This window comes from Periplaneta americana, chromosome 13, assembly GCF_040183065.1.
Source record: "Periplaneta americana isolate PAMFEO1 chromosome 13, P.americana_PAMFEO1_priV1, whole genome shotgun sequence".
Lineage (NCBI taxonomy): Eukaryota > Metazoa > Arthropoda > Insecta > Blattodea > Blattidae > Periplaneta > Periplaneta americana.
Window position 1 is genome coordinate 37,756,182 of NC_091129.1, and position 16,422 is coordinate 37,772,603.

At 35.3% G+C, this 16,422-nt stretch overlaps 1 protein-coding gene across 2 annotated transcripts in view; it reads right to left on the reverse strand.

The window, feature by feature from the left end:
- The window catches only part of LOC138711805 (alpha-tocopherol transfer protein-like), a 108,588-nt gene that overhangs the window by 2,387 nt on the left and 89,779 nt on the right, over window positions 1–16,422 (reverse strand). For both annotated transcript variants that reach the window (XM_069843049.1, XM_069843050.1), the window contains exon 6: window positions 14,983–15,088. In XM_069843049.1, coding sequence (XP_069699150.1) covers window positions 14,983–15,088 — 106 coding nt within the window. The remainder of the gene's footprint in view (window positions 1–14,982; window positions 15,089–16,422) is intronic.

The following is a 16,422-nucleotide window of genomic DNA, read 5'->3' on the forward strand; positions in this document are numbered from 1 at the left end:
CACGCCATGAAATGCGTCATAAAACAATTTGTATCTAAAAAAGTGAAGCAACAACGAGCAAAATTCCATTAAACTTTTTTGTTTGAAATATCTCAAACAATAAAAAACACACACACACACCTGCTATGTATTTTGTTGTAGTTTATAATATTGACACAGTAATTGTATGTTTGGTTCAAAACTTAGCCAATTATATACTATTTTATTGAAAAAGAGGGTAGCTTCATTACTTCTTTATATTCTACCTCATAAATAGCTGATTATAATAAATATTTTTGTGTTAAAAAGAAACTCCTAGCTACCTAGGACATACAGTGAAAAGGTAAAGACGCTTAGTTAAATTTTGAAATTTTTAGACTTTGTTTTGTTATTTTGAACATATATATATATATATATATATGAATGTGGAGCTACCTCGTTTTTGCAGTGAGCCCTTCAATTTTAATCACATTTATTTCATACTTAACTGTTTGGTAGAGGCGGCCGGGTAGCTCAGTTGGTAGAGCAGCTGGCTACGGACTGAAAGGTCCGGGGTTCGATCCCAGGTGGTGACAGGATTTTTTCTCGTTGCCAAACTTTCAGAACGGCCCCGAGGTTCACTCAGCCTCCTATAAAATTGAGTACCGGGTCTTTCCCGGGGGTAAAAGGCGGTCAGAGCGTGGTGCCGACCACACCACCTCATTCTAGTGCCGAGGTCATGGAAAGCATGGGGCTCTACCTCCATGCCCCCCAAGTGCCTTCATGGCATGTTACGGGGATACCTTTACCTTTACTGTTTGGTAGATGCATTAAGAATAAGATGTGTGGAAATTTTGAGCACAATGAGACTGCTAGTTTCAAAGTTAATTTTATTTGAATTATGTAAATGGGTGATGTAATGACAATGTTCCATGCGCAGTAGATTTAAATAGATCAAGTTCATTTTTTCTTATCTTTGGGCCCCTGATTCACGGGTGATATTTTAACGTTGAGAAATCCATGATATGTAGGCCAGTTTAGGCACACATCTTTGAACATCAGACATTTAATTACACACATTTTCATTCCATCTTCTAAACACCAAGCTTTAGAATCTGTGCGGTACAAATGTACCCTACACAGGAATATTTATATTTTCCTCATTTTACACAATAAATTCGAACTTAATAAGGGGAAAATTTAACTTCCTTATAATATTAAATACATTATCAGTCACAAAGTCAGTCAAGTCCCTATGAATAACATTTGCATGTTACAGTTTTACTGTCAGCATGTTCCTTACAAAAAACCACAAGCACTTATTACATTTCTTTCTGGATTTCCTGTCCACTTCTCTTAGACATAGTTTCCACCGTCCAATGTTAGAACATTGTTCCACTGTTTGCTCCTCATGTTCAGCTTCGTGAAGGTCCCCCATTACAGCCACGGTTCGTGATATCAACCTCTTCATATTCTTCACTCTTTTTTTCACATACAGTTTTACTAGTTATTTTCCCAAATCCCGAAGAGACTCTCTTTGCCAGTGCGGTCAGGGACGTCTCTAGGTGGTTGCGAAAGGATGCGCAAGCACTCCATAAAGAAATTGAAGCACCCTTTCCGCACCGCAAAGGACATTTAAAGGCACGATTTGGACAATTTATTAAAAAAAAATACTGTGCACTAGTTATTTTGAAGACCGAAAACAGACATGTTCCTGTAAAAGTGTGTGAACCGAATTTCACTAAAGCCGAAAAAATAAAAACTAGCCATAGTAGATAAGAAATGACGGGAACCTCCTGGAGGTAGGCTGGCGGTAGGGTGGAGGTAGGGGTTCCATGTGACGGCATTGTGGGCGTGGCCAAAGTATGACGTCAGAAGTGGGCGTGGCCAAAGTATTACGTCATAGTGGGCGTGGCAAGTGACGTCATGGGCGGGGCTTAAAGTATGACGTCACGGAGGGGGTGGGGGGCTAAAAGTATGACGTAGGAAAGTGGCGTAACTTAAATTACGTCATAAGAGTTCAAGGTTAAAGTGTGACGTCATGCGGGTATGTAATGGCATGACATGTTCATACATGTTTATCTCCTCAATGTGGGGGGCTTAAATTATGACGTAGGAAAGGGGCGTAACGTCATAAATGGCAATCTAAGAGTTCAAGGTTAAAGTATGACGTGCAGGTATGTAATTGAAGTTGTGGCATGACAAGTTCATACATGTTTATCTCATCAATGTAATGTCTGCTATGTGTGCAAATATTATGCTGATTCATATCCGGCAATTGTTCTCGGGTGAAAGACACAAGTTCATACATGTTTGAAAATCCCATCTGCTATGTGTGCAAATATTATGCTGATTCACTCGCCTGCTATGTATGCAAGGTCACATCCGGCGAGTGTCCAAGAATTAATCTATCACACTTAAACACATACATTATTTTTCTTAAGATTCTAATGTAATGCTAATTTAATTGATGGGGAATGGATATTGGAATGTGGGACATAAATGGTTGTATAAAAATTAATCTAGCACACTTGTAAATTAAACAGGATGTGGCTCAGCAATTGCATCGTCGCCGGAAGTGATTAAGCAAGCTTGCATAATATTTGCACGCTTATGCATTACACAACATATACATCTACATTGATTTATCTGCTACAATTACTGCTCTAAATCATAATAATGTCACATTCTGATGAATTTAATGTTGGTAATAATGTATGGCTTAAATTAAATACGCTAAACAAACCACTCAATTTTACTTCAAAATGTATTACATTGGAATAATAATAATATGAGAAGAATGTATGTGTTTAATTTACAAGTGTGCTAGATTATTTTTTTTATAAATTGGCTTAAAGTACAACCATTTACGACATCAATAATTCCCGCATTCCAATTTCCATTTCCCATTACTATTTATCAATTCAATTACCAGTACATTAGAATCTTAATATTTTTTATCAATTACTCAACAATTGGTTTAAAGTACAACCAGTTTCAGGACATCCATTGGACAGCTGGCCATTATCCAGCACTTGCGTCTTCACCGGATGTGAATTAACATCTTGCATATTATTTGCATCATGCAATATTTGTGTAATCTGACACGTTGCAGGTGCTTCAAAAACATGCTTTTATTATTACTCAGCAATAGCATCACCGGATGTGAGATTGCATAATATTTGCACATGTAATCACATCATTGTGTAGATGAAATCTCAGACATGTATGAACTTGTGTATTTCAACTATACAAACTTGTATGAACATATGTAATTCAAATTATTACGTTACGCCCCAACCTGCACTTGCGAATGACGTCACACTTTAAGTTATGCCATGTTTATTTCAAATTATTACCCCCTCCCCCATTTCCAACTTCAGCCACATCCTGTTTAATTTACAAGTGTGCTAGATTAATTTTTATACAACCATTTATGTCCCACATTCCAATATCCATTCCCCATCAATTAAATTAGCATTACATTAGAATCTTAAGAAAAATAATGTATGTGTTTAAGTGTGATAGATTAATTCTTGGACACTCGCCGGATGTGACCTTGCATACATAGCAGGCGAGTGAATCAGCATAATATTTGCACACATAGCAGATGGGATTTTCAAACATGTATGAACTTGTGTCTTTCACCCGAGAACAATTGCCGGATATGAATCAGCATAATATTTGCACACATAGCAGACATTACATTGATGAGATAAACATGTATGAACTTGTCATGCCACAACTTCAATTACATACCTGCACGTCATACTTTAACCTTGAACTCTTAGATTGCCATTTATGACGTTACGCCCCTTTCCTACGTCATAATTTAAGCCCCCCACATTGAGGAGATAAACATGTATGAACATGTCATGCCATTACATACCCGCATGACGTCACACTTTAACCTTGAACTCTTATGACGTAATTTAAGTTACGCCACTTTCCTACGTCATACTTTTAGCCCCCCACCCCCTCCGTGACGTCATACTTTAAGCCCCGCCCATGACGTCACTTGCCACGCCCACTATGACGTAATACTTTGGCCACGCCCACTTCTGACGTCATACTTTGGCCACGCCCACAATGCCGTCACATGGAACCCCTACCTCCACCCTACCGCCAGCCTACCTCCAGGAGGTTCCCGTCATTTCTTATCTACTAGCCATTATTCAATGTGTACATAACGTTTTGTTTTTACACGATTCCCAATTAAACTCAATTTTATGTTAATCATGTTTTTATTCCATCACTAAACAGCATTATATCTGCTTGAACCTCACTAGCATTAATATTTACGAATATTGGTGCAATGCAGTCGACTCGACAATGAACATTCCCGGATGTCAGACTCATTATTGATATGATTATATTATTATTTTTCAATATATTTAACATTCTTTATCAATGAAATTAACATGATTTTAATCTACGTACAACAACAAGACTATTTGTGAAATTTCAGGAAGATTGAACGAAATTGAATTTTCATATGACGTCATATTATTGTTCAGCCATGTTAGGAATTGAGCGTATATCAAGACAGTACTATATCTATCAGGAAATATTTAATCAATGCGACAGTGCAGTATGCAGTTGACTTCTAACATAGTAAGCTTGTTCTTACGAGTTGCCAGTTTAAATAAAATGTTGTTCATAATTATAAGATATTAAGTGATTTGGTTGCAAAAAGACAAATCCTACATTCTGTTATAATGTCTACAGGGGAAACACGTAATATATCGGACTTAGTTTCACAAATCACGCAGAAGCAAAAAAAAAAAAAAAAAAAAAAAGCAAGTGAAAAAGAAGATGTTACGACAGAATTTGAAAGTGAAGCGAAAGCGATAGAGTGTGATGTACTCGCGCTTAATGAGAGTAAAAGTTATTTATTCCCAGTCGATATAGCTAAATCAGTTTCCGACGGTTTCACAACACTTGGTGTTAAATGAATACCCGAAAAGAACATTTGGGGAGGAGGAGAAAAGAAGTTTCCAGTCTGAATGGTAACTGTCTCCTGGCTGGAGTGTAGTGTTTCTAAAGATGCTGCATTTTGTTTCGCGTATCGTTTCTTTTCGACTGAGAGTGGTCGTTGTAAGTCTCTAACAATGAGAGACTGACATAACAACTGGAAAAAAGCACTTTCCGCCGACGCAGGGATAAAAAATATGAAAATGTAAATCACATAAGAAAAGTTGTGCTGCATGGGAAGAATATCGAAGCATCAAAATAAGAGATCCACAAACATCAGTTGGGAACTTGATAAGCGAACATACACTATTAAGGTGCGAGAGAATCGTATGTATGTTGGACAAATAGTAGAAATCCTCAGGTTTACTGCTGTACAAGGTATCGCTCAGAGAGGCAACGATGAAAACACAAGATAGTGAAAACCGGGGATATTTCCTAGAGTTACTACAGCTAATATCTAAAAACAATCCCACTGTAGAAAACAAACTAAAGGAAGGGCCAAAAAATGTTAAGTATGCTTTTCTATCAATTCCGAATGAAATCTTACATGTCCGTGGTAGCTGAAGTTGTGAGCAAAGAAATAAGCAGCGCTATTTATTTTGCTCTTATGGTAGACGAAATTAAAGATGTAAGTAAAACTGAATAATTATCTATTATCGTTCGTTTTTACGTAAATGACAAAGTTCATGAAAGCTTTTTAGGTTTAGGCCAGCTAATTTGTTAGACGACACTTCACTTCTAACTTACATAAAAGAAACCCTGAGTAAGTACAAAACTGTATTGCACAAACTTATGACGGTACCAGTGAAATGAAAGGCAGTTAGTGGTGTACAAACTCTATTTATAAAAGATGTATCTCAAGCGACTTATATCCATTGCTTATATCATAGACATAATCTCGTTATTGTTGATATTTGTAAAAATGTTGAAAGGGTCAACAGATTTTTCTCATTGCTACAGTAGTTGTATGTTTTATGTTAGGATCAGCCACGCATTCCGTTTTTATTAATGTTCAGCAAGAAGTAAGAAAATCTGTTATAGAATTGAAAATTCTGAGTGAGACGAAGTGGATTTGCTAAGCAGCAGCCTGCGAACATATGAAGAAAACGTTGCCTGCCAATCATGCTTCACTGACTAGCGGAAGATAGAGGAAAAGGAGATTGATCACAAGAGTCTTATGGGTTACTTAATTCAATAGATATGGGATTTTTAGTTAATTTGTGCGTATTAGTGCCTTGTTGAAGGATATAAAAATTGTGTCAGTTGTTCTGCAGAGTAAAGATTGTGACATTTGTATTGCGTACAATTACAGTAGATTGAAAGCACCATTGGTCGCCTAAAGATTCTACGAACCTGTAGGGAGGATTTTAGAAAAATATGGCTAGAAGCTTGTTTATTGAAAGAAGGAAATGGAATTCAAGACAGCAGGCGTAACACCGTCTTCATAAGCACTTGAAAAAATTTGTTTATGTACAGCACTGACATAAAGAAAAACTTGAGTCAGAAGATGATTACTATCCGCATGCCTTTCTGTTATTCTTAATAAAATTTTTAATGAATTGGAACGCAGATTTTCTGAACATAGCTCAATAATTAAAGACATGAAGTGTTTGCAACCTGAATCTAAGAATTTGTTGGATGTGAAACAGCTACGTCCATTAGTGCATCATTATGGATATGAAGAACAAAATGGTGGAAGCCGAAGTGAAACTAATCCCAAAAACAATTGAACGTTATGAGAATGAATATGATGTTTCTATTGAGAACATTTTGAACTTACAAATTAAACCAAACCCTTTAACTCTATTAAATATAGAATATAATCTAAATTTAACAGAACAAATACTGAAATCAGAAATAAACACTGAAATAATGAAACAATTGTCTTTAGAGACAATTAATATTAGATACCCTCCACAAAACTGGCTTCATTTACACACCGACGGATCCTTGATCTCCAGAGAACAAGGTGCCGGTGCAGTGTTACGTGCTGTCTCTTCACACTTTATAGTTCTCTTGTATATGGAACAAGTTTTTATGGAGAAATCTTTGCAATAAGTGAAAGTCTCAGGAATCTTCTATGCCACATCAATAAATTTAAGAATGCAGTTATATTGTCAGACTCCCAAGCAGCTATTCTATCAATAGTCTCTAAACACACACCTTCATCTCAAACAGCAGAATTAACTAAAATGCTCTCTCAATTAATATCACTCAATAAAAGAATTGCATTCCAATGGATACCATCACATTGTGGAATCCTGGGAAACGAGAATGCGGATGCTTTAGCAAAGAAGGGCAGCACTGCTACTTACAGACCTGTTACTAAATCTACGTATTACTCTGTGAAAAGATTTATTAAATCTACATACTTAGACTTCAACAAACAAAATTTGAAAACAAGGGAAAAAATGGAAGTCTCTGCATCATAATCCACAGTTAATTCCCAATTTACCACGAAAATCGTCTGTCGCTGCATTTAGATTGGCAACAGACCATGATTGTTTGGCCAAATACCTGCATAGAATTGGAATATATCAGTCTCCTAACTGCCCATTGTTCAACTCAAACCAAGAAATGGATTTGGAACACCTCAAAATCTGTGCTTCAGTGGCTGGTCATGATAATATCTTTGAAAAATATTGGAGTGCAAGAGGTCAAATGACTTTATTGTCAAACGTCTGGCATTAGAAAACAACAACAACATTTTAAAATTTGTTAATTTTCTTCAGGAGTATAAATTAGCATTTCACGAAATCCACAAAATTTCCATGATTCGTGTCGTTACACCAGCATCTAGTGCGGGATGTGAACGTGGATTTTCGTATTTACTTGCGGAACAGAACGGGCCATGAACGTCTGAGCGATCTCGCTTTCCTTGCTGTGGAGCAGGATATCATAAAGGCCCTATACATTGAGGATCTAATCGACAAATTTGACACTGTCCACGGTAATCGACGCATAGCTTTACATTACGAAACTCAGCACACATTCCAAGGTAAATAGTAATAGGCTAGTAGCAGTAGTAGCAGTAGTAAACACATGTATAGTATACGCGCAAATCCACATAAGAGAATATTTTGGACTTCTTATGTACCACATTTTTACAGCTCGCACCCCATCCTCACCTTCCTTTGCTCTGATCCTGGTGACGTCACTGAGTACGGTGACTTAATTTTCCATAGGAATTTTAAGTTTTTTTTTTTTACATTGTATATGCAATAAGTCATGCAACGTCTATGATATTCTTCATCAACAAGAAAGGCTTACTGTTTATAGATTTTTGCAGGACTATTCATTTTATTCATTGTGTCAATTACTCCTATAGTTTGATAATAATGAAATAAAATATCTGTGTGTGCACGATCTCTTCATTGGCTTAACTGCCATCAGGGTGCTCAGAACTTAAGAGAAAAGCTGCCTCTTTTAAGGTTGGGAGGGATTCATACGAGATTAAAGTTGAAACTTCCATTTGAAGCAAACAATGATAACATTTCTTTCCTAGCAGGCATAGGCTGAAGCTCTGATGAAATTTCAGTTTTGTTTTTCCTTAATGTTTTTGTGAGAGTGGATCCAGTTTCAAAACTCATGATCCAGGGAAACACTGGTAAAAGAACTGTCTGTTGTGATTTCATGGCCTGATTTCAATGAGGTTCGTAAGGCTTAACACGACTCGGCAACTATGATTCTTTTCGGCTGTTGACATTGTTTTCCTGCACAAATCTCTATATTCACAGCATATGATGTTCTAATGTCACATGCCAGCCATATAATTTTATATCATATTTTGCAAATTGCATCAAATTTAATTTGACGCTATTGAAGTCTGTGTTGTTGTCGTATAAGAAACAAAAGTTGCATTGTTGAGAGAACCTAAACAAAGCGTCAATAATGAATTAATTAAAACGAAATCTGCTGAAGAGAGGAAAAAACGCAGTGAAATATTTTACCAAGTGGGTACAACTGTACCCCACATCATTTTCAAAGGCTTAATTAATAAAATGTGACTTCGTTTTTGCATTGGGCTGTATCATGATACACAGCGATGTCTATTTGACCATGTAACTATGTATGAAATACCTACAAGAAGTTTAGTGTACACAATTTATTAAAAAGGTACGACTGGGTGTACAGTTGTTCACCGCTTGGTATACGAAGGGTTAACTACATACTAAATTTTCAGCTCCTAATTTTCAATATCGTCAATATTTCTCAACGATAGATCTAAGATAATACATGCGTGGACACATGCGAATATTTCCATGGAATTTCGTTAAAACTGCATGGGAATGGAGTATTTCAACATCATAAATATACTGTAGTTTCGAGATAAAGGGAAATTTGTGAGAAGAGAATATTAACGTATCGAGCAAGCCTGTATAAAATTCACTCCTGGACCTCAAAGGAAAAATAGAGGCAGAAAACCTCTATCAACTGCCTAAGTACCCCAGGAATAATTTGATACGTTCTTACTTGTAGTTTCTATTTTATTTTATTTCTATATTCCTGTTATATTAAAAATATTTCTGAACTGCGACCAAACACCAGCGCTCCTCATTCGATCCTTAAAATTATTAATATTAGTGTATCCTCTTTTATGTACTGATATATTACTATATTCTATTTCTATTGTTGTACATTCTGTATTTTGTATTTATGTGCATTTTTGTGTATATTTACAATATGTTAATTAGCAATAGCAATAAATTTTACGAATCTTTCGTATTTATACAAAAAAGTTATTGTTGGACCAGTTGTAATGTCAGTTCTAGTGTCCCTTAATACTGTCTTCTGTAAACGCGGGATATCGCCTGTCTTTTTAATTACTCCAAATTATATCATATTTAGTACTAGCCGTACCCATGCGCTTCGCTGCACTTGTTATAAATAAGTATCATTGACTTAAATCTGTTATATTTCCAAATACAGCTTTGTTATTGCAAGTGAATAATTAATTTATTATCGAGTATAAATCGTTTTCTCCTGAATTACTTTCAAAGTTGTATTTAGAACTACGAATGTAACTGTTATTACCATGCAGTAGATTCTGGAGTTGTTAGATTAATTCTACTTTTAAACGTAGTAATACTCATATATTAGACATAACAGCGTCTGAAATAGAATATATTTGTAAGAACTGAAGGTCGTTATTCTCAACTTTAAGTAGGCTTTGTCACCAAAAGATACCATTTGAAAGAAATGTGTTTTATTGCCCTAAATTATTTAAAACGTATGTTGATAACGGATGTACTACTATAAGTACCTACCCCTCTTATACCGAATTTTGCACACCTCTACTCCCTCTTACTTATCTTTCCGATTCCACAGTCTTTCTCAGTATCATAACCTAAATACTCGATCACAATATAACACTCTAGAAATACCACCCCACACATCATCTCTTTGTTCTTCACCTTTCACTGTTGCTACTTCTCGTCACTGGAATTCTCTGTCGCCTGAAGTCAAGGGGTGCCGAATTTTAATTTCCTTTAAATGTAAATTAGAAAAATATCTTATGATGAGTTGCCAGACCTGACGCGTTGCAAATATTTAATGGAATGTGTTCCACTGTATTTATTTTTACATTTTATTATTATTATTATTATTATTATTATTATTATTATTATTATTATTATTATTATTATTATTATTTTCTGTTTCTTATTTTTATTGTGTAAGCATGTAAATCATGTTTATTTATAACTTAACGCCAATATGTATCCCACAGTGTTGTTTTTTTTATTATTAATATATTTTTGTGTACATTTTATTCAATTGCCGGTTTCTGGTTTAATTGTGTAAATCCTACTTAATTGTAATCTAATACTAATATGTATACTGTGTACATTTTTTATTGAATTACCGGCTTCTGTTTTTATGTGATTCGTATTTGATTCTAACAACATTAATATGTATTCCACTATGTTTATTATTATTTTATGAGGCAAGTTTTTATGTAACTATCTCTTTTGATCTCATTATGTACCATAATTGTATCAGTATGTAATTACTTAATTCTGATCCAGTTTTATGTTCAACTATGTAAGCAAGTTTTAATCCTGGTTGAGTGTAAGAGAAGGCCTTACGGTCTTAACTATGCCAGGTTAAATAAAGCCATTATTATTATTATTATTATTATTATTATTATTATTATTATTATTATTATTACCTAAGTGTTTAATTTGTTGTGGAGGTTCTAGAATCTCAGGAAGAAAAACATTTCCAGCAACACAGCATACTCAAGACTAATTTACAAACATATTAAGCGAATTATTCTTACAACGAAAACGGATGCTCCCTAGACCAAATAGTCGTATTTTAATTATGTAATTACTTCATAATTGCATATGGTATTGTATGATGTTATGACTGAAATACCTATGTTGTTAATTTTTTTTTATTATAACATTTGGCCATAACTGACAGAAAACATAAGACAGTGTTCGTCGGCACTCGCTGAAATGGGAAGAGCGCATGGAGGGTAAGGAAATATTCTCCGTCATGCACAATGGATAGAGAGACAACATATTCGCCAGCTGCCACGAAAGCACGCTAGGTTAGTGTCTTGTCCGCGGGTAAGAGACGCTAGCCCGAGAGTGCAGTCTACTGATGACCGCTCATATAAGATCTCGCGCTCAGAGGGGTTGAGTTCGGGTTTTGAGATGGCCTACAAACCACAAGTCATGCTAAAGATTTTGGTTTATTAATTATTCAATATGGAGTATTATGCACTAAATAGAACTGTTACCTGTTAAGTATACATTACCGTAGCTCACGAAAATACGTAATTAAACAATAAAAGTATGTACTGTTATGTTACTGAATAATTAATACGTAATATGTGCCGCGTTATATTTGTAAAATTATTCCATTTCTGGCTTTCATTCTGTAATAAAAAACGCAACGCAAATCAGACATCAAATTTCAGTACGGCACCTCCAAATAGCATTAAATTTAACTGCAGTGCATGCAGCCAATTATAATAATAATTATTAGTCTCGACAGTATATAAAGTTTTCTGAGCGTAAGGTTCTGTTAACTCCTAACTCGTCGATTCACTCATGAGCTTCTGTAATGGCATAAAGCCTACGTCCATCTAAAGGAACTACACTTTCCAATGATGAAAGAATTATATAATCTATTAAATAGTTTCCTGAGATTGCCTCATACAAACACACAAACACTCTCTATAATATAATAATATTTAGTATATTATAAACACATATCATATCATCCGTATATTAATCCGATTGTTGTCCAAGGACTCCAAGCCGGATTAAATAATTGCAAAATCCTTTGTTTTATCTTTATACTCATATATTAATCAAAGCATGGGGCTCTACCTCCATGCCCCCCAAAAATGCCTTCATGGCATGTTACGGGGATACCTTTACCTTTTACTCATATATTAATCTGACATGGCCATGATATTAAAAGCATTGTTATTTTAAAGGAGATATATCTCGGCATATGGTAATGCAGAATTCCTGCACGAAAATATCACCGTGTACTTCGGTACATCTTGTAATATCAGTCCTATCAAAATTTTGTATAAAATAAAACTTCTCGGAAATCGTTTTTAAAGGAACTTTTGTTATGTAACATTTTTCATAAGAATCAATAATAAGCGAGATATTTTGATTTATTTAATTCAGGCCCCCTTATAATCTCCTTTGAAATAAAGTACTTCGAATGAGATATAGCCTAAAATCTAAGTTAGAACGAACTTAATTTATATTCTAATTTGCATATAAATCGGTTCAACCATTATCGCGTGAACAGGTAACAGACATCCCGACAGACAGACAGACAGACAGACAGACAGACAGACAGAGAAAAATTAAAAAAAAAACTATTTTGGGTCTCAGGATGGTTAATTATATATGTTAACAAAACTTATTATTGAAAAGGCTGAAATTACCAGAAAAAATTTGGTTACAGATTTATTATTATAATAGATGTGACTGAAAATATATATCCTCATTTGTGGATAGACAAAAAGTTATTATTTTTATTATTAAGACAGGGTCGTCTAGAGTCCTGCTGTCAACTGTTGACGGTTCCGGATAATTAGCCACAGAAATTTGGGAACTGAACAATTGGCCACAGAAAATTGGTAACAGGGACAATTCGCCATAAATAGACAATTCGCCACAAATAGACAATTTGCCTCAGATAGAGAATTTGCCACACTGAGATACAAAGATAAATCTATGACTTCCAGAAGCTCTATATTGTGCGAATGGATACAGAGATTAATAATTGTAAATTCCACTAACTATGCGAATTGCTATGTAAATGTAAATTTGGCTTCAAAAATGTCCTTCCAGTTTGTGGTATACAGCTCTCAAGTACCGGATGACGGTGCCTTCTCCCTTGTACCGCGGGTATTCTTCAACTATACATGATATTCGTCTGTCCATGTTGTTGTACTTCCGCTTCTTTTTGGTAGGATAATGACCACGTTCCAATCTCTCTATGTATCTGTCGGCTATAACGTTCAGTTGGTCAATATTCCTTGGTTCAAGTAGGTGCAGCTTCCTGGCAAGGCGCACAGTTTTTTTAATAGATGGTTTTTTCGGTAGGTTCACATAGGCTTCGCTTGCAGTACGCTGTAATTCATTTTGAATAACGACAGACGTTGGTTCTCGCGAAGTCCCTGCCCTTGCCTTCGTGTTCTCTACACATTCCTTTGCCTTAATCCTTCCCCAGTCTGCAGAATGATTCTTGTGTTTAGACGGTTCTTTGACGACACTGCTTCCATCTTCTGATAACGTGAATGTTGCATTACACCCGCCACGCATGTCACAGCGCCAAACAACTCCATTCTTATTTTCTCTAAGTCTCGTGTACATGTAGCCAAGATATATTAATTTGCCTTTTTCTGATTTTGTGAAGCGAATTTCTTCCGCCATAGTTCCGAATTAGTTTACAGCTTCTGGATTTGTCTTGTGTTATCATAGTACTATATTATAAATTGTTGCGAATTTGAGTATTGCCTTGACTTTTATTGTGTGGCTAATTGTTTTTGATACGAATTTAAATTATGTGGCGAATTGTCTTTGATACGAATTTAAATTATGTGGCGAGTTGCCTTTGTGGCCAATTTTCTGTGGCGAGTTGTCCCCAACCTAACTGTTGATTGTGAATGTCCCATTTCCGCTGATTATCAGTTTTAAGTCTGAGAAATTTTGTAACTTCATAATTATGCATATTTTTCAAACACAGATTTTAAAGTTAATAGTTCATAAGTTTTATCTTAATATAAAAACAGAACATTAGCACTATGTACTATATATACAATGCATATCGAGATATTCAAGAATATTCGAGCTTTGGGAGAATATATAGAGAACAAAGATAATTAATAAATATTGGTATTTTAATAGCTTCATGTTCACGGCTGTGGAGTAACTATATATACAATGCATATCGAGATATTCAAGAATATTCGAGCTTTGGGAGAATATATAGAGAACAAAGATAATTAATAAATATTGGTATTTTAATAGCTTCATGTTCACGGCTGTGGAGTAACATTTAGCATGCCTGACCGTTTAACGAGCGAGCCTGGGTTCAAATTATGGTTGGGACAAGTTATCTGGTTGAAGTTGTTTTTCAGGGTTTTCCCTCAAACCATTAAGATCAAATGCTGGGTAACTTTCGGCGTTGGACCCTGGACTTATTTCGCTGGCATTATCACCGTCATCTCATTCAGACAAATGTATAACCATAACAGTTGGAAAATAGTCGTAAAATAACAAATTTCAACAAAATATATGCTACATCATTATCATCATAATTACGGTCACATCTTTATCATCTTTACTTCCAAATTTACAGTGACGTACCAACATGACATGTCCGAGTTCCTTGTTTGATTTAATGTTTGAAGGTTACTTAACAATAGGGCTTTTTATGAGATTAATTTGTACAGTTTTATATTAATTTGAGAACAAATGATACCAGTGACAATAGTAAATGAAAGAGTGTTAATGTGGAGTCACAGACACGGGATATGTTAATTTGAGAGTGTAAGGACAATCTTACTCCAGTTCTCACTAATAGAACCTCCGCATCCTCCCATTTCTGTAGGAAGACTCTCCTTTGGGACTTGCTTGTGAAGCTCGGTAAGGTCTGATCCATGAACATGTACCTGAAACATGATATCGTTGTTTTTACATAAAGAACTGGTACATCAGAGAGAGAAGCGACGAACAGAAAAGAGCTCAACATTAATATTTGTCTCAGTCTTATTATAGTGGAAATTATGTGATTAGGCATAGTTTGGAGACCTGAACAATAGGGTAGAGAATATGATGGAGGAGTGGTTGGACACTCGGCGAAGAAACAATAAATGACAGTGGAAAAAGACTAATCAACGTTGGTAAGGAACATGAATGTCTAGTGACTAATGCTCTATTCCAGAATTGAAATGTACATAAATTTACTTCGGATGGATGTGGTGGAAATCAAACTATATAATAGGTTTATTGATAAGATGATCAGAGAGAAAGGTAAAATTTCCTCTTTTGTCTTAACTGATGCACAATTTTATATTATTGTGTAGAAATATCATTAGGCCTCTACAACAACTGAAATACGAGATTAGATTAAAATAAAAATGGAACCCATATTTAAAGTAGAGAATACAGTTGTTAGGTAAATTAAATCTTTAATTGTTGTCAGTGTTAACTTTAAGTGAATTTATATAGTGGTAACACTGTTAATAAATTATACAAGACATATGGCTGAACGAGTAAACTAAGTACTATTTCATGGTCCTTCTGAGCCTGGATCGTTTTACTTGAAATTCCGAGAAGCTGGTGTCCTAACTGCAAGGTAATCGACAAGTACATAGTTTGCATCATCATCATCATCATCATCATCATCATCATCATCATCATCATCTATGTAAAAGTCTACATGATTAATTGATTACATTGGAAATTAAACGAATACCAAGTGAATGAGAATCAACATCATGGTAAACGGAAACAACGTTTGAGGTACAACTAACGCCATGTCTCTTGCACATCTCAACTTGTCAAAGGGAGCCAGTTTTAGTCTAAAGCCACAACCCTTTGCAATACAAACTCATTAATTTCTTAACGCCATCTGTTAATGAAATATTAACTTTTACAAGGTCTTGAATCCAGCACCATCAACCAGAGAAGTTGTAAACTAGATGAAGGATAATAATTTTAAGTAACCATTGTAGAAGGTATTTACAGTCTACACAAACCTCTTTCGGTGTTGGACCCCGGACTCATTACACCAACATTATCACCTTCATCTCATTCAGACGCTAAATAACCTAAGCTCTTGATAAAGCGTCGTAAAATAACATACTAAAATAAAAAAAATAAAAAATATATACATAACTGGAAAGGTATTGACAGTTCTCTCTTGCACACGCGGAAAGGGAGCGACGTTGTGAAGTTGTACGGTAGTGCAGTGCGATTCTTTGCGGCGCCTGTCTGCCGTGTA